General features: G+C 40.2%; 1 protein-coding gene and 1 long non-coding RNA gene across 2 annotated transcripts; one reads left to right on the forward strand and one right to left on the reverse strand.

The window, feature by feature from the left end:
• The first annotated feature begins 1,029 nt into the window (after positions 1 to 1,029).
• On the forward strand, positions 1,030 to 10,454 carry LOC120435505. The gene is made up of 3 exons (XR_005609780.1): positions 1,030 to 1,079; positions 2,361 to 2,420; positions 10,350 to 10,454. It is a non-coding gene; the product is annotated as an uncharacterized LOC120435505 (long non-coding RNA).
• On the reverse strand, positions 2,299 to 12,103 carry LOC116326581 (zinc finger protein 883-like). Its single transcript, XM_031747921.2, has 4 exons — positions 11,822 to 12,103; positions 10,344 to 10,464; positions 8,245 to 8,775; positions 2,299 to 6,815 (listed from the first exon to the last, which is right to left on the reverse strand). Exons 2-4 carry the CDS (start codon positions 10,444 to 10,446, stop codon positions 5,488 to 5,490), a joined length of 1,962 nt encoding a protein of 653 aa, XP_031603781.1. The 5' UTR covers positions 10,447 to 10,464; positions 11,822 to 12,103; the 3' UTR covers positions 2,299 to 5,487.
• Positions 12,104 to 18,531: the final 6,428 nt, after the last annotated feature.

Below are 18,531 nucleotides of genomic sequence, written 5' to 3' on the forward strand. Positions count from 1 at the left end.
CTGACGCTCTGGCCGCCTCTATCGCGTTCGGTGTGTGCGCACCGTAAGCACCACTGAACGACACAGGAAATCATTCCTGCCTGTGGCCATCTCCCTGTACAACTCCTCCAACTAATACACTGTAAACACTGCAATAGCTACGTCCTTTTTACACACGCTCTTTTCTACTCAGTAATGTTGCTGACAATATTCTTGATATTTATTTGTAATTAGGGATGGGTACCGGTGTCCGGTTCTGACATAAACGGTAGTAACCAGACCGAAAAGCAGCGCACATTTCGGTGCTTTTTTTTTCCTGAGCCAATTCTAGCCAATCATTTTACGTTTCTGAGGATAGTAGGCGGGGCCAGGTACGTACGTTCTTTTAGAGCAGAGCTACAGATTAAAAATGCCCAAGGCGAAACGGTCAAAAGTCTGGCTGTACTTCACAGCAAAAGATGCAAACTCGCCAGCCTGCAACAAGTGCTTTAAGCCAGCGGTCCCCAACCTTTTTTGCGCCACGGACCGGTTTATGCCCGACAATATTTTCACGGACCGGCAATAAGGTGTCGCGGATAAATACAACAAAATAAAACTAGTGCCGGTACCAAAAAAAAGAAGATTTATTCATAACACACGTGAAAAGACCCAGGAAAACCGAGTTAACGATAAAAACGATAACAAAATAACACTGAAAACCAATAAAAACCCTGAAAACCATACATTTCACACCTGAGCCTCAACTCTAGCGGCCCGGTACCAAACGACTCACGGACCGGTACCGGTCCGAGGCCCGGGGGTTGGGGACCGCTGCTTTAAGCTGATACTGTGATACTGTCAAAGGAGGTAACATCTCAAATTCGATGAAACACCTGGCAACGCATAGCGTTTTTTTTTAAAGCCGAGAAATGCGCCGTGTTTGATAGCTTGCTGCCAGACCTCACCCCGAGCACATCTACTGCGGGTGTGGTGCCTGTTAGCGGACCCGGAGTTAGCAACATCCCCCAAAAACCCGAAGAGGAGAGTCCTGGCCCCTAGCCCTGCCAGTGTAGCAGAAATGATGACGGATGATGATGGCAGCAGCAGCCGTTCTCCTCTGCGTGAGTAGCTTAATGTTGTTCGTGTGTAATTAACGTTGAGTAGGCTAACCACATTATTACATTAATGCATGTAAGGTGAACTAGCAAACACCGTCGTAGCTACATGCTGCTGTCTTCTTGTTTGATGGCAGATACTCCCTTCACCCTGGCCAAAAAGGCTAAAATGACCAAAGAAAAAGTGGAAAACAGTTAAACATGAGAGGTTTTTGGACAAAGTTTGTGTTTTTTCCATTGTTTAAGCACTGCTTCCTGCCAAGAGTGATACCATATATGCCCTATAGCTGCAGAAAAGGCTAATATTGTTATCTTTTTACAAAAAAAACAACTAAACATGAGAAGTTTTTGGACCAATTTTGTGTTCTCCATTCTTTAAGCACCGGTTTGAGCACCGTTTAAGCACCGGCACCGTTTCAAAAGTACCAGTTTGGCACCGGTATCGGATAAAACCTAAACGATACTCATCCCTATTTGTAATTATATCTGTCAACCCTGGATATTTATTATTTGGTGATTTGTATATATTTTGCTATTCCTTATATCTTAACATATTGTATTGTTAAATAGTCTAGTCTGTTTTTGTTAATGTTACTGTACTGGAGCAACTATAACCCACATAATTTCCCTGGGGATTAATAAAGTATTCTGATTCTGATAAATGTAAAGACAGACTAAATTACTACAGGAAATATCTTTTCTTTCTCGTCTACAAGTGAGGAGAATAATGAAGCAACACCGCCATCTACTGGAATAAACAATCAATCACTCATGAGTTTAAGGCCACTTAAAGAGCAGCAGAGACCAAACAAAATGGCACGGCTGATTAATAGTAACATATGAAGTGCATTGATATCAGCAGCAGCAACAAGTCTCAGCCAGTCTTTCTGATCTGGGTCTGTAGATTAAAGCTTATACTTAAACATAGAAACAAACAATACGCATGCTTTTATTTTCAGCAAACTTTCCATTATCTCCTCACTATAGAGCCAATTCCTTTTGGAAAAGTAAAAGTGGATTGACAAATTAGTGGTAGGAAACATTTTAGGATTGAATGTCTCACAAAGACACATAAAACTCTTTAAATCAGTGCAGACAAAGATACAGATTTTAACCATAAAATAACCTTATTAGCAGAATGTAAGTTCTTCACTAAGTGCAGAGCTACATCATCATCTTCATCTCAACTTTTTACCACACAGACAAGAAACTGTTTTACACGCTGTGTTGTTCCACTTCTCATTTATTATCAGTTAAATAACATCGACTTCTTTTGTAAAACCATAGGTAAATCCTGCAAAAACATCAAACTGGAGAGCCAGAGCCAGCGTGATACATCGAAGTGTGGTAGGTCGCTACTTTTCCCGCTTTATTTCCACCCTCCAATATGTTTTCAATGCCTTGCTTTGTGACATAATTACAGATCAAGTGGTTACCTGGATGATTGAACACGCATCAAGACGTTTCAGGGTTGAGCTCCAGAACTGCATATTCTAGCTCAGTGTCAAAGTCGATGAATGTATTCTCTGCTCTAAAGTAGTAGAAATTTGTTTCTGGCTCAGACTTAGTCAAATATAGCAAACACTTCTGGATCCTGCTGCAGCTCCTTTCCTTTAAAGGAACTGCAGATAAATTTGCCTTCATTACTGCAACTGCTAATTTCACTGCTATCATGTGCACTGGGTGAAGAGCTTGTGTGACTAGAACTCGTCCCATCAGAACATTGAACAAAGACCAACACTTATTGCTGAGAGTATCTGGTCACACACACGTCTGTGTCTCTTAGACCCACTGGTCTGTATTTGTACATAAGTGTATGCACAACCCACACACAACCCTTATTTACCAAGCTACTGATTAAAAAGCATGTTTATTATCAGGGCAACATTAGCAGAGCACAAAGTTACATATTGTTATTATTTTGTGTTTTACTTTTATGGATTTATATAGAAACAACAGAGTTTCTGTAGCTATTTTCTTTCAAAACTGTTTTTGGTTGTGTTTGTGTTAAACTTAAAACTAGCTGAAGGCTGCTATCTTGAACTGGGGGAAGAAAAAAAAACGTTTTACCCCAATTGTAGAAGCCATGCAGTCCGAGCAGATTTCAGCAAAGTCTCTGCCCGTGACGCCGTAGTAAAGTCCATAAAACAGCATAATCACATCGGCATCCATCGAGTCCTCTGCCTTGATCCTGTACAAAGAGAAAAAGGAATAACTTGGTTATTTAGCTGTGCTCATGCCAGTACAGCTAATTTAACTGTGCTCAATGGAACTGAGAGGTGTTTAAATGGAGTTATGTAACTACCACTTAGTATCTAAAAAGCCACTAAAGAGGCATTACACTGCATCTGAAGGTATTCTGTCCTGTAAAAGGTGAAAGATCTACTGTTTGATAGCTCACTCAGCCAAAATCATATTTAAGATGTTAAGACCACAGTTTAATCAAATAAACTATAACATAAACTCCTGACCCCTCAGAGACACCTGATTAATTTTTTTCTGTACATCTATCTTAAACTCTTGCAGTCAGCTTAACTGGAGACATGCTGATGCAGCAGGTGCAGCCTGACTGCATGGCCCACCACCAATTTATTAGTGGAGTAGGCCAGGCCAGACAGCTCCCCTGGCCTAAGCCGGGCAATGGCGGTATGTGGTTTTTGGCTCATCTGTAGGGGAGCGGTGGAGCAGTGGGTTCAGGGTGTGGTGTCAAATGCCTCCCCTATTTGAGTAGGATGCCAGGACGTGGTGAGAGAGCTGTGTGCGCTGCAAAGATGGTGAGGGCAGCTTGAAAGCTGTGCCAACTGAAAAGTGCAACCAATGTTGTAAATAAAAAGATCACTCAACTTCCAGCACTGTGCGCTCCGGGTCCTTTTGTCACAGTGTGCAGTACAGCACCAGTCAAAGGGGTTACTCAACACTTTGGTATAGTACAGCATCACATCCAAATGATAGCCGTCATAATGTCGTGTTGCAGATACCTCAGAACTCAGGAGTGACAACATTACAGAATTAGCACATTATTACTAGAAATTAAGCATAATACTTTGATAGATAGAGTCTGATCAGCACTCAGCGTATGGCTTAAAAATTCACAACATTGGCAGTGCAGATTAAAGGTTTACACTTTTACAAGATTCTTGGATTGTAAACTCATGTATACTGGTCTGCTCTGACATGCCGAGTAGTATGTGCGGAGGGTGCGAATCCCTGTAGAGAGACTGCCGAAAATATCCAAATAGATGAGAGGGAATAGGTGAATAAGTCGAACCCATTGAGGCACAAATATGTTGACCACAACGAAGAGCGAGAATTCAAGAGGGTAAAAAAAAGTCCCTTCATTTAGTTACATCGTCACTGGCACTTCATTAAAAATTGAAATTACATAAAGGCTCACAATCAGAAGGTAAACAGACAAAACACCCAGCACAAGTTTGAATGCTGGTAACAGTGTTGGCCAATTGCGTAGGTTGACACGTAGGCTGTACAAAGATTTACAAAGTCTAAATCAGACGTTAAAATGTGAAGTTTATATCACGTTAAAAACGTGCACATTGCAAGAAATCCAGTGGCAGCACAGTTTGGGTTACAGCAGATATCACACTGGAGTAAAGGTAGGAAAGCATTGTCTTTGCAACTAGAGGAAGAATAAATTTATAAGGATAGGTGTCCAATAGTTGCATTGAATTAAATCGCAAGGCTAACCATCTGCAAGTAGTTGTGGCAACTCTCAGACAGATTGCAATCTGCAGTTATTTGGAAACCTCTGCCAATCAATCGGAGTCAGTCTGTGTCAATGAGCGCAATGAGTTTCCTTAATTAGAGATACATGACTTAAAACAGGGCAAAAAGTTGATGCCCATTTTGACCAACAGCAATTTTTTTCTTTTTCATTTTCTCTATTATCTATATTGTTAATTACTCTGACAACTACAGTGAGGTAGACGTAGTGAGAGTCTAGTATGGTGCAATTAGGAATGTAACTCACTACTTGATGATCAATATCCAATCTGTAGCTTACCAATGAAACCTATGACATCCAGACAAAAGATAGTGTCTTAGTGCTTTGGTTTTAATATTGACTTTTATTTCGTCCTATAATAGTTTCTCTTTTTTTTGCATTTCATTTTTTTCATCCTTTTAATTTTGGGACAAATTCCCAATTTAATATATTAATCTGTAAAAAAAAAATACAAAACTCCCCCAAACTATAATTCAAAAAGCATTTTATCCTTTAAAGATCAAGGCAGACAGTTTCTCTCTAACATTCTTCCGTCTCATAAGGAACAACTAAAACAGCTACAGTTAAAGCTTAAAATGGAGTGAAGCTGAGTCAACGTAATCTCATCTCAGCAGAGTCATCCCTGTTTGTCCTCCTAATCTGCGGCTGCTTCCACTAAAACATCAGATTCAGTCTCTACTTTTTCTTGTTGTGAGTTAATCTGTGATTTGTGAGGTGCTGCAGGAGCCTGAAGCGCTTCTTGCAGAGTTCACATTCAAATGGCCTTTCATCGGTGTGGGTGCGCATGTGCTTTGTGAGATTCCCACTGTGGTTGAACAGCTTCCCACACTCCTTGCACGCAAAGGGTTTTTCCCCTGAGTGGATCATCTGGTGTTTCTTCATATTAATGATCTGGGAAAAGCACTTTCCACACTGAGAACAGCGATGCGGTTTTTCTGTTGACTCAGCGCACCGGTGATTGGCTAACTCCTCCTGATCTCTAAATTCCTGCCCACACAGGGAGCAACGTGGTGGTTTCTCCTCATGAGCGGACAGGTGTGTTTTCAACGTAGACGGGTGACAATAACCTTTCCCGCATTTTTCACACTTGTATGGTTTCTCCCCTGTGTGGCCCCGCTCATGGAATATCAGGTGCTGCTGCAGCCGGAAACTTTTGTCGCAGTGTGAGCAGTGAAAGCGCTTCTCCCCGGTGTGTATCATTTGGTGCTTCTTCAAGTTGCTCCTGATACTGAAGGCCTTGGGGCAGAGGCTGCACTTGAAGGGCTGCTCTCCAGTGTGCGTGTGGATGTGTGACGCCAGCGATTCCTGTAGTCTAAACTTCTTTGCGCAAAGCTGACATTGGTACGGTTTCTCACCCGTGTGGATTCGCTCGTGCTTCCTCAGTTTGAAAAGCTGTTTGAAGCTTTTGCCGCATTGGCTGCAGTTGTGAGGTCTCTCCTCAGAGTGGCTCAACATGTGTATTCGTAGGTCCCCGCGCCTAGCACAGGTCTTGCCGCACTGGTCACATTTATAAGGTTTCTCCCCTGTGTGGATCAACATGTGCTCCTTCAGAGTTCCTTCCCTGCCAAACTGCTTCCCACACACCTCACAGTGGTAAGACTTCTCCCCAGTGTGCGTGAGGAGATGCTGCCGCAGCGTGTACAACACGTAGAAGCTCTTATTGCACTGTGTGCAGGTGTGAGGCCTCTCTCGTTGAACCTCATTACTTTCTTTGCCCTCGTGACTTTCACTGTTTTCTTTGTGACAGAGCTCATGCAGCTTCAGCCCGCGTTTAGTGTCAAATGTTAGAATGCACCTGCTGCATGAGAACGTCTCCTGCTCCAGCTGGTCTGAATCTTCTGTGGATTTTGTTCTGCTGCAATTGTGCCGCTGGTGTCGGAGGACATTGCTCTTCCTTGCAAAGGACTTCCCGCAGTGCTCACAGCGGTGGTGTCGGGGTTCAGACGCAGCTTCCTGTTGGTTCTCTGTTTGGTTTTCATTGGTTGAAGACACGCAAGAAGGAGCTGCAAGGAAGAGGAAAGAAGGAAGTGATTAAAATTCACAATGCTTAAAATTATTCCATTAGCGTGTTGAAAAAGATGTTTAGAAGAGAAGCTTTAAGGATGTAAAAAAAATTGATGTTTTTATTACAATCAGTCTGCTTTTATAACAAGACTGATGTCTGACCTTTTGACCTATGGCCTTGAAGCATTACATACTAAAATGGCATGTTTACCCATTAGATGAAATCTTTGGGTTCTATAAGCTGTAAAAACTAGAAATTTGTAGGTATTTTCATGCTGTTTGTAATTTGCGAACCTTTATGCCATCATTGTGACATCGTAAGGCATTGTGTTGAAAAAGTGTTTTGTACAGTGCTCTCCATGGCCTTTTATAATATATATACTCAATATGGTTTCTTTAAATCTTTTTTCAAGGTCAACTTGGGGGCACTTGAAGTTTGTGGACGATCCAGAAAAAATATATATGAAATATATGAATATGATATATGAAAATTGTAAAACAAAAAATGTGATTATCTCAAATTACAGAAAGAAAAGTCTAGATAGTGACTATAAAAACGACTGACCAAGAGCATTCACAGGTGTCACGGCTGGTTTATTTAACATTTTCTTTGCTGTGTGAGGAGATGTTGACATGTGTCAATGGCTTAATATTGTCATGGCAATTTATACTCGAAGGTCACGATAAAGTCATTTTAACCATCATACGTGGATAAACTTGTGATACCTCAAGTATATTTTTGATATATCGCCCACCCCTAATAATAAGGCCTTTTTCTAGAAGCTAAACATGCTCTGAAATTCATCAGGAGAATTGGTGAAGATTTACTTTCACATCAGTTGAATGTCAACAGTTGGGCTTAATAAAAATAAACCCAACTGATGGTTTTTTTTTTTTTTTTTTTTTACATGCATATGTGAGATTTGGTATGCACATGTAACATCACAAGATGCACAAAAAACCCCTACAAAAACCAAACCTTTTGTAGCCATGCTGTAAAGCCAACAATTTAGGAGGGAATTGTGGAAATAATGTCATTTAGAAATAATGTAATTTCTAGGTTTTACTTTAAAGATTTGATCTGATCAGGTTCATATTTACTAAGTCTAATGCAAAGACCTCACTGATGGTAAATTGGAAAACTTTTGAGTTTTTATTGAAGAGCGTGTCTCTTGCTCCATGGGGAAATTTGTAACTCACATATGTCGTCCAGTATGGCCCAAACTTCTGATGTTTGATGAAGACCTGAACATCTACACAGCAGTATCTAATAGTCACAGTGCCACCAAGAGGCAACAGTGCAGTAACGCACAGCTAAAATATTGGCAGCAAAGCCTTAAAAAGCTTTCTGGTGAAAATTTAAAAAGTTTTAATCGAGTAATAAAAAAATTACTAAAACACTCAGTTTCAGTTTAATTAAACATTCACCTCCAGACTTGGGGGTTTCTGCATCTTCAGCTTCCTCTGCTTCAGTGTCCTGCTGTGCCGTCTCCATTCTGTCTGATAAAGCGTCTTCTTCCTGACTTTGCTGTAACGTTGCATCCATTTCCTCCTCTGAACTGGGGCCCAGCGCGGCTGTTTCGACGGACTCTGATAGTTCGGAACACTGTATAAGCCACGCCATCCCTTTGGTGCCGCCGGCGTTCTCCTGAAACACCAACGTTGTGCCATCACTGCGAGCAACTTCTTCAGGTTTGGTTTCCACCGAGATGTTGTTTTTATTTTCTTCTTCTTCTTTATACAAATGAATCTCTGGTCCGACTCCACTGTCCTGCCAGACCGGGTGCAGCTCCAGCTTTGAGCCCTCGTACTCTCTCCCCAACTGCTCGTCCTCCTCTTTCAGCTTGAGCTCCAAGCTGCTGTGATTATCGTCACTGTTCAGCACTGGAGTTTTCATGCAATCCACCAAAGAGATGGACAGCTCCCTCAGAGTGAGGACCGGAAGGTCACTAGATGGGGCTGAGGGGACAATAAGAAGAGGAAGACACAGAAAACTGATGGATTATTTGCTGACCTCTTCAGGCTTTAGTGTTTGAACTCTACTCTAAAAGGAGGCTGCAATAATTTGTTCACATACAGATATGAGCAGTGAGCAAAAACCTTGAAACGTTTTAAAATTCAGCCATTCGCCTGCTCACAGTGCTTTTAAATAGACCGGTGGCCCCTTAAAGCCACCTAAAAGTCCAACAACCTCTACGTTAAATAAGACTTTTCTTAACTGGGCCGGACCAGATCAGTGAAACTACGTGATCAAATTACAGAGTGCACTGCACTGAGTGTCTTGTAAATAGAACAGAAAATTTCTGTTAATTCACTAAGTGTAAAAAAAATTCTCAAGTAGATAAAAAATTAAATGACATAAAAAGTTATCTCTTACTTCATAACAGAATGGGCCTATATGACTAGGAAATGTTTAAAATCTTTTTATTAAAAAAAAGGTAAAAACCTATGCATTCCTTCACATTTTTCCAAAGCCATCTAGTGGGCCGGACTGGAGTCTTCACTGGACCAGTTCTAGCACCTGGGCCATATCCTTGATAACCCTGCTGGCTAGCAGAATGGGTTCACATGTTTAAAAAAATGCTAGTTTTTATAATGTACATTACTGCCGGACGTCCCTTCAGACTCTATTTCTCAGAAACAGCAGTTTAAAGACAAGGCAACATTTGTTACATGTGTAACCAGAGTAGACCTCTAAAGAATCATCAGCTATGACAGCATATCCACCAAGAGGCTCATGTGACTTCACTCTCTCTCTGAGTGGTCACTGTATATGTAAATCTAGACAAAAAAGGTTTAATTCATGTGAATGAGGATTTTAGCAGATGACTATGTTGCCATAAAAGAAAGAAAAGGCTGGTTTACATTAGTCTTTGTGGGCAGCGTCACTGTTTTATGCCCAAGAAGTAATCTGACCAAACAGTAAAATCCTGGTTTGCCTGTAACTGTGGAATATCACTATAGAGATTGAAAATGTGACGTCATTCAGGGGTAAAACCGCAAAGGATTCTGGGAACTCGTGGCAAGCGGTACTAGCGCACGCAAGCTTTCAATTGAAATCATTTACACAGCGATAAAAAGAAACCCAAAAAATGGCAAGAAGCTGTTGTATTATTAACTGCAATAGCCACAGGCTGTATTTGAGAAATGAAATGCTTGCATTTGATGCGGTACTTGGATTGTTTTGCCACGAGTTCCCGGCATGCAATGCGCGAAAGTCACGTGGTCTGTCAATCTCTATAGGAAATTAAGAACATCAGAGCAGGTCCTCAGGCGTGCTGGTACTGATTTGTGGAGCTTGACAGCATGATAAAAATATACTACTGATAAAAGCAATGAGCCCAGACACTAGAAAAGCTGCGTTAGAGTTACCTGCCGAGAGGAGGCCGGTAGCTGTGTTGTTGACCCCCTCATTCCCTTGCCCTTGTTTGTATACATGATGAGGGTATCTAAACTTGTGACCAGCACGGTGAACGTAAGTTGCAGGAAGTAACAATCCTGATATTGTGTTTCTGAATGCTGCTCACCTTCAGGCTCTGGCCTCAGGACCCCCGGAGTCTTCATACAGTCCACCAGGCAGATAGAGAGGTGCTTGCAGCCCAGCACCGATGGACTGCTGACCGACTCCATGATTGCCCGTCAAGAGACCTGAAAGACAGTCAGGTTCAGCATGTTTTGAGTTCTTCTTGCATATAAACATTTCTTTGGTGCAGGCCAAAGTTAATTTTGTCAGTGCCAAAAGAAAACCCACCAAAACCCAAATAAAAACATTTTAGCTAGTATGTGGGGATTTGTTTACGCAAGTTTAAGTACGTGTTTGTTTATCAAATGGCCCCCAAAAAATTACCACTCACGTGGAAATCTCTAACAAAGATTCTTTACCTTTATTGAAACTGGACTAATTGTGCTTATGTGTGCAGTCAACCACGAAAAGCCCAAGACAGCAGTAACTTAAACAACCACTTGTTACATGTAAGCCTCTTTGCCACTGGTAGCTACTTGACCGGGGTTCCAAGCGAGCTGAGTCGAGCCAAAAAATGTGATGTAACCAGGCTCCATGCCACTGATCGGATGAGTCATGAGAGTGACACCTTCGCAATTCGTCATTTTTGAAGCCAGGGAAATGGCTGCACACAAACCAACACCGTGGTCCAATGATGAGGTGCAGAGGTTTATCATCAGCTTAGCAGCAGGTATACCATCGCCTCGCTGTCCTCAACATAACAATGTGTTGTGTTGCTTTGCATTGGTGTCCTATACAAATGACATCACAGGACTTTTGGGATGAATGCTATAACGAACCCCCCCACACGGTAACAACCGAAACCAAGCAGATTTCCTGCTGAAGCATAATTCAGGCATAAGGTGATGTCTATTCATCCACTGTATTCAACATGGCAGCTTCCATAAACCACCAGCCACTGATACGCATTTCAAGTTTATAAGAATGCATCAGGAAGACGTAATTACACACTAATTAATGCATGTTTATGACTACAAAACTCTTTTTTCCTATAAAAACCAAAAAATAAAAAAATCCCTGACAATGTTATTTTTTTCCCGTCAGAAGGATGTATTAATTATCAGTACAATAGGCACAAAAACCTGCAAATATTTAACATCTTCGACAATAAGAAACTTAAAACATTAACCATCCATCAATAGATAATAATAATAATGATAATAATAATGATGATGACGGTGTTTCTGTGTCACAGTTTACAGTGTTTTATCTGTTTTAGCTCGAGGCACTGCTCTGCTTTAAAGCTTCCTGAGTATCTTGGTAATGTTTACTTTATAATTGACCCAGCTTTAGTTTCCACATCAGTGCTGAACGTGGCTTTGCGTACTGATTTTCTCCCCTTTGGTTAGCAATTTGAGGCTAACTGTAGCCCAGCTCCTGTTTTAGCCGTTTTACACCACAGACACAAACTTCATTTCTGATATCCTGCTCTCCTTACACCGAGCACAAGAGTAAATCCTCGCGAACACAGGGTGAACTTACCAGAACAAGTTCAGTCTGCTTGATCCCCGGCTTAACTCCCGAGCTCAACCGCTCGTGCCGCCCAATTTACGCTTCGTGTAAACATGAATAAACCTCCACCTGGTCAATTTCTACTTTTGACATGCAGAGCTGCACTCTCCTCTGTTTATAAGCTCATCAGGAAAAGAAACTGTGAACAGGGACACACGGAAACGTTAGAACGAAGTCCACAGCGTGTGTTTGGTGAGTTTTTCCAGATTTACGTGAAGAACGGGATGTGCGACCAATGAGCTTTGAGGAAGGAAGGAGAAGGCGGGCTCTTGTGTGGAACTGTAACCAATCACAGCGTGGATGGAGTTCAAACGGATGGGTCGCGGCTCAGGACAAAATTTATGTGAACGCCTTTCTTTACCCTGGTCTGTGTCAGTGATTTGTCTGATAATTCAATTATTTCATGCGCTGTCCCTCTTAATTTTAAAATTTCACATACTTTTCCATCAGTGTTTCAGTCCAATTACCACAATAAATACTTTTATTTACATTATTTGGGCTTTTTTTTTCTTTTTGCATATTTGTCACAATTCATGCCTCAAGTTTTCTATTAAACAAAGATAACCCAAGTAAATACAAAATGCAGATATTAAATTATTTAATTTATTAATGGGGAAAAAATATCCAAACCTGATCTTATATGAAAAAGTAACTGACCCCCCAAAAGTTAATAACTGGTTGTGCCACACTTGGCAGCAAGAACTGCAATCAAGTGTTTTTGATAACAAGCAAAGTGTCTTTCACATCACTGTGAAAGAACCACCCTCTTGAGATGCCAAACCATCTCCATCCATCCATATATTATCTTTTGCTTACCCTCACCAGGGCGAGAGGCACGGTTCACCCTGGACAGGTCGCCAGTCTGCCGCAGGGCTAACACAGAGAGACAGACAACCATCCACACTCACCACTTAACCTGACCCCACTAACTGCATGTCTTTGGACTGTGTGAGGAAGCAGAAGTACCCGGAGGTTTTTGTTTTTTGTTTTTTACGTTGAAGCCACTGTAAAAACATTTTTATACATTTCAATAGTAGAAAAAACAGGAACTTTCTGTCATTTAACACTTTAATTTATTTACTTTGGTGTAGAGCGAATGGTCATGGAGGAGGTCTTTATCAGTTGGAAAAGCTGTTAAACTTTTGAAAATACAGTTAAAACCATCCAGTGGGCTAGATTGGAGTCTTTAGGAGGTTGATTTTATCCACTGGGCCTTATGTTTGACACCCCCGCTTTACAAAATGAGGTGTGGGTTTATGTTACCCAGCTTAGATTATGTGATTAAATTAACTGCAGATGTTAAACAAAGTGTGAAAAGTGCCATCATTACTCTGAATTTGATTGACAGTATACACTAATACTGTAACACTCTGCGTTAAGGATGGGCCTCTGGGTCCACGCACCCACTCAGTGAAGTCACTGTGTTGAACTCTTCTGATACACTTAAGCTACAAGTTACACTAATTCACACAGATTAATAATAAAAACATTAAATACTCAGAGCACAGCTATTGGACTGTAAACTCAATTGAATTATTCTGTGCTGGTAAGCAGCATGACTGAAGAGGACACTGAGCGATGACCCCGTGCAGAGCAGTCGTGTCTTTTTGTGTGTCTGTTTGTGTCTTTGAAACTAAAAAGAGTCAATTTCAGCTTCTACAGCCAGTTATAAAATGCAACCCTTCTGGAAAATTACAAAACAAAGAGCAATGAGGATAATGTGCACGGTCCTACTGTGTGATGAGTTCACTGACCTACTTCTGAACCAGAGAAAATATCTCTCCTGTTTCCTGCTCCGCTAACAAAGATATGTTTACACTTTTATAACTGTTGCTACATTTTTCTGAGTGCATTATGTGTGTTTGATAAGAATTATACATAACGTGTGTGAGTTTTTATTTTTTTTAATAGCAAAATATTATTTTCTAAAATAAATAAATAAATACTACAATGAAGACGGGACGTACGTGTCCTCTGAGCACCACTAGATGGAGACAAATGATAAGTTTACTCTAAAACTGCTTTAGAGTAACAGCTTGTAATCACATCAGTAGAAACAAGCGGAGGCTTTACGGATTAAAAAATAAATTGTAGAAAACATGAGAAAAATCAGAGCGGAGGAGGTCTGTTTGCAGAACTAAAGCATGTGTCTCACTGTGACTCGAGTGTTTCTGCATGAAGACTAAATGAGAAAAAAAGGCTGAACTAGCTTCTGAGCTAGACACCCTGCTGCTCCTCAGGCAGGCAGCTGAAAAAGCCTTCAACAATCATTCTAAGAGTAACAAAAAACACACACATGCCCACAAGCTGTGTCCTTCTGTTACGCACAGTGCTGACATCCCTTTGAAGTTTAAAGTGTTGTTGCTTTGTAAGTTTCAATTAAGTGACTCAGTTATTGGAATTTCATTTCTCATGAATGACTGATTAATATCTGATGTGGTGATCCTGGTTCAGGCATCACTGCGTTCACTTCCTTCAGAGCAGAAAGTACAAAGCACAAATGAAATGCAGAAAATGAGAAATATTTGAGGATATGATAAACACCTGTTCATATTTTTATGATGTCCAAACATCATTTCAGTCCAAATTGAGTTTTACAATCAGAAGAAATAGAGGTCAGAATCACTGATTTACAATGAATTACTATAAACTGTGAATAAATAATGGAAATAACAAGATGTGAAGTCCTATATTTAAAACCTGAAGCTGAACGTGGACATTAAGGATGAAGATCAGACAGAATCTGGGCTATACTTGTCAATCAAAAGGTAAGAAAACCCTCTTTATCTTACATTGTGACACTAATGGGACCATTCGAACATCTCATTGTATCCAGTAACACTTGAACTAAGAACTGAGGCCATAAGAAAATGCTTACTGAGCTCATATCGACAGGCCTAATCATAGAAGTGTCATTGCGATGCCAAGGAAGCCATTATCAAAGTTCAGATGGCCAGTTTGAAACTTCTAAGTCTTCTGCAGCCCACCCAAACCTTTAATGACACACCTCATCAGACGAGTTGAAGAAGCATTTCCTCCTTTGTGTTTTCATTGATTCATGCCATCAAATTGTTCAGGTTGATTCTCCATATAGAGCTTTAATCCTAGCATCTTATATGCACTGTCTGCTATCAGCAGATAGTACAGGGTCAGAATCAAAAGTAGGTCAGAAAATTAAGACATGCATGTATATTTTAAATACCAAGACTTTTAAAATAAATAACAAAATTTACAGCTCACTAGCAGTATATTCACTGTCCAACAGGAGGTCGTGGTCCTTACTTTAGAATCCACTCGGGTCCAAAGTGAAGTGCTAGCATTGGATTTACCCAGTTAAAGAAAAAGCTCCTGCAGCTCAACACTTTTTCACTTTTTGTGAATAATAATAAAAAGTAATTGCATGCAAGAGCAAAGTGAACTGGAGTCAAATCCTTCCTTTGTGTGCACAAACTCAGCCAAATAAAGAATCTCATTCTGATTCTGATTCAGAATGCAATAAATGGACTTATTTTTGTAGCCAGATCAGTCGTCACCTGTTGTCAATTAGAAAAAAAGCCATTTTAATCTTGTCATGTATATTTTGCATATATATATATATATTTTTGTTTTTTTAATAACTACATCGTCTGGGTTAAGGTACTGCGTCACCTCCGCTGAAACTGCTGAACTGGACCTCTCCACTGTTTTTGCTGCCTTTGGGGCTTTTTAATTAAATGATCTAACAGTTAACATTGTGTGCTGAGTGGTACAGTCTGTGCAACTGTCCAAGTAGTTTGTGTGTCGGTTTTGGGCAATGAAATTTTAGTTTTGTAATTGTGTTATTTAGCATGAATTAGCAGGCACCTGTGTATAGTTATGCTAATCAAGCTCATTAGCATCACCTCATAACTTAGTGCTGCACCTTGTCATCAAAATGTGGTCACCTCCGGCTCCAAAACACAAATCAGCAACAGCCAAAAAGCTGAAGATGAGCACTCAAAATCCCCAAACCAGTGAGAATGGAGCTCACAACTCTGCTGGTGAGGGTGCGGGGGTTAAATATACTATGCAGCAACAACTGCAATTACAGCAGCTTAGTAATTATAAGTAGGATGTGGATGAGAGGAGTATTACAGAAACTAGTGATTATGGTAACTAGGGAAAGAAAGTGGCACAATAACAAATACACAACACAATAGTCACGAGAACAAAATGTGGAGCTGAGATATGAATGTTTATGGATGAGGTAACAAAGGACATTATAAAAGAAATCTGTTTTATCAGTAAATTGCAGAAACCTGCTGAGCACTGTGCTGAGTACAGTGTGACAAACAACCTCCATTTATATTAAATTGCCCCAATCAATCACAGTAATCACAGTGCCAATATTTGGTTTCCACTGGATTCATTTCATTGACGGGTAGCAAAACTAAATCCATGCATCAATACAGAGCAAAAGTCATTCTGTAAACTCTGGGAAATTTGCTCACTTAAAGGAAAATTCAAACACTCCGAAAAACAATTTATCCTCAAAACTTGCAAACAAGCTGATCAGATTTCATCTCTTGCTCAAAATTTCATTGGATTCAGCCGCCGCTGAGAACCTAAAAGTTGACGAAACTGGTGACTTATACAGCATTTTTGTGAACATCTGTCACAAAGGACACTGGCAAACTTTCTGTAAGAGAGCATCTGGATGCTACAGAGCTTCACTTCCTTGCGTTTACTCAACTAGGAAGTGAAAATCTTGAGATGAAGAATCTCTTTTGCGAGAGAGTCCTAAGACGAGACTGTATTTCACTCTGAAATGTTGGCTTTACCACTTCCTGTGTGGATTAGAGCTCCCGCTGGTGCGAATCCCACACACCTAAATCAAATTTCAAAATCAAACAGACCAAATCTCATGAGTCTCAATTAGACTGGATAAGTTTTGGTTTTAACTCTAGTTTGGGAGTTCACTTTTACAGAAAACTTCCTGATTTTGAAGCAGAAGGAAGCTCCTGTTCGCCTCCCCCTCAGCCAGTTGAATGTTTTAGGGGACATCTCTCAGTAACATGATAAAAATCAGTGAGCTCTACTCCCTAAAGATGGGTATAAGTAATTCAGCAACACTTTTAGCCAACTCTTCTTGAACTTGAAGTAGATCAGTGCTGACTTTGTGCTTCATATACGAAGAGTTCAACTTCATAAAAACCAGCTGTAGCCAATCTGGCCTGACCCTCATGTGGCTATGAGCGCTGTTTGGTTTTGTTTGACTTTAAGGATGAGTCAGCTGCTCTTTGCCTGGTGATGTGAGTTCTTCTTCTCCCAGGAAATGTTTGAAATAAAAATAATTCAGCACAGCAACTTCTTATGAAATGCACACCTTCAAAGGAGAGAAAATACCTGCTTTAAGGCAGCCTACCTTAAGAGCAGCAAATTTGAATTATGCAAACATGTACTGCAAAATCTAAGAGTCTTAAAAGTAGGGCTCAGGATCCATTACAATTCACATTACTGCAATGTAAGAAATTTACCCAAAGTGCAGCATAAACTGAAGAGACGTAAAACCCATAACGAAGTCAGTGAGGCTCATTGATCATCAAGTACAAAATGTAAACATTGCTGCCAAAGTGTAGTGGTTAACAGAGGTTGCTGGTTTGATGACAAAAAGTCCCTTTTGGGTTGGATCTTGTGTAAAATGCTGCCAAATCAAAACATGTGGAGCAACACACTGTGATAATGAATGGAGCAATAGCACGTCCCTGATCACAATCACCCCTACTTAACTATGCCATACAAAGGGTTATTTCAAGTACTAATATCAATTGGTAATTCACCATCATTGTTTTTTGTTATAATTTTGTGCAAAAGATATCCACATTGTGGAACTTATGATGTAATCGACTTTGCTAAATGATTTAAAGTGGCACTTGTTTGATACATTAGGAGTGAGAACAAGGTGAAATTGGAAAACATGCATGAAATTTATGAAACACGCCTGTAAAACAACATGTGATCTTAGCTTGAGCACAGTCTGGGTGAAAACTCAGACATCACTGTGTGCTAGTTTCACAAAAATTTGACCAATACAAGAGTAGCGATTCTTGTGAATTGTGGGGATGAATGGATATTAAATATTAAATCCATAAAAATAACAAAAAAAAGAATGTGACCAAAAAGTTCTATTAACAGGTTGAAAAGCTTTGAAGTTTGTTGCTCATTCCAACAAAATCTTCAATCACCACCAAGACCACTTGCCAGAGTCCACTCCCTGCAATGTCTTCAATTTTTCATCAATTAAAAAAAAAAAAAGACAAATTTCCTTTTTCTTTCTTTCTTTCTTATTTCTTTTTGCATTCTGGAAGACATCCAGCACCCCTAAAAGGCACCAGTGCAACAGGAAAAAACTTGAGTAGAATCATTACGTTCTTAGGAAAAGTTAAAACATTCATGTGAATCAAAACTTTAGGAGTTTCTTGATGATATCAACACAATCTTCGCTCACCATTTGGACCAATCACCAGATCTTTCTAATGGAACGAATGAGATCTGGCACAACTCACAGAGGAAGGGGCTATAATGGGATTTGGTATGAAACAGCCCAGGAAGTGTGTGAGAAGGCGACCTTGAATATAATGATTTTAACTTTTATGGACCTTTGCTCAACACTTTTTTAATTACAACTCATAAATCAGGCTTGATTTGTAAGAAGATCATTA

The sequence above is a fragment of the Oreochromis aureus genome, linkage group 3 (genome assembly GCF_013358895.1).
Source record: "Oreochromis aureus strain Israel breed Guangdong linkage group 3, ZZ_aureus, whole genome shotgun sequence".
Taxonomy (NCBI): domain Eukaryota; kingdom Metazoa; phylum Chordata; class Actinopteri; order Cichliformes; family Cichlidae; genus Oreochromis; species Oreochromis aureus.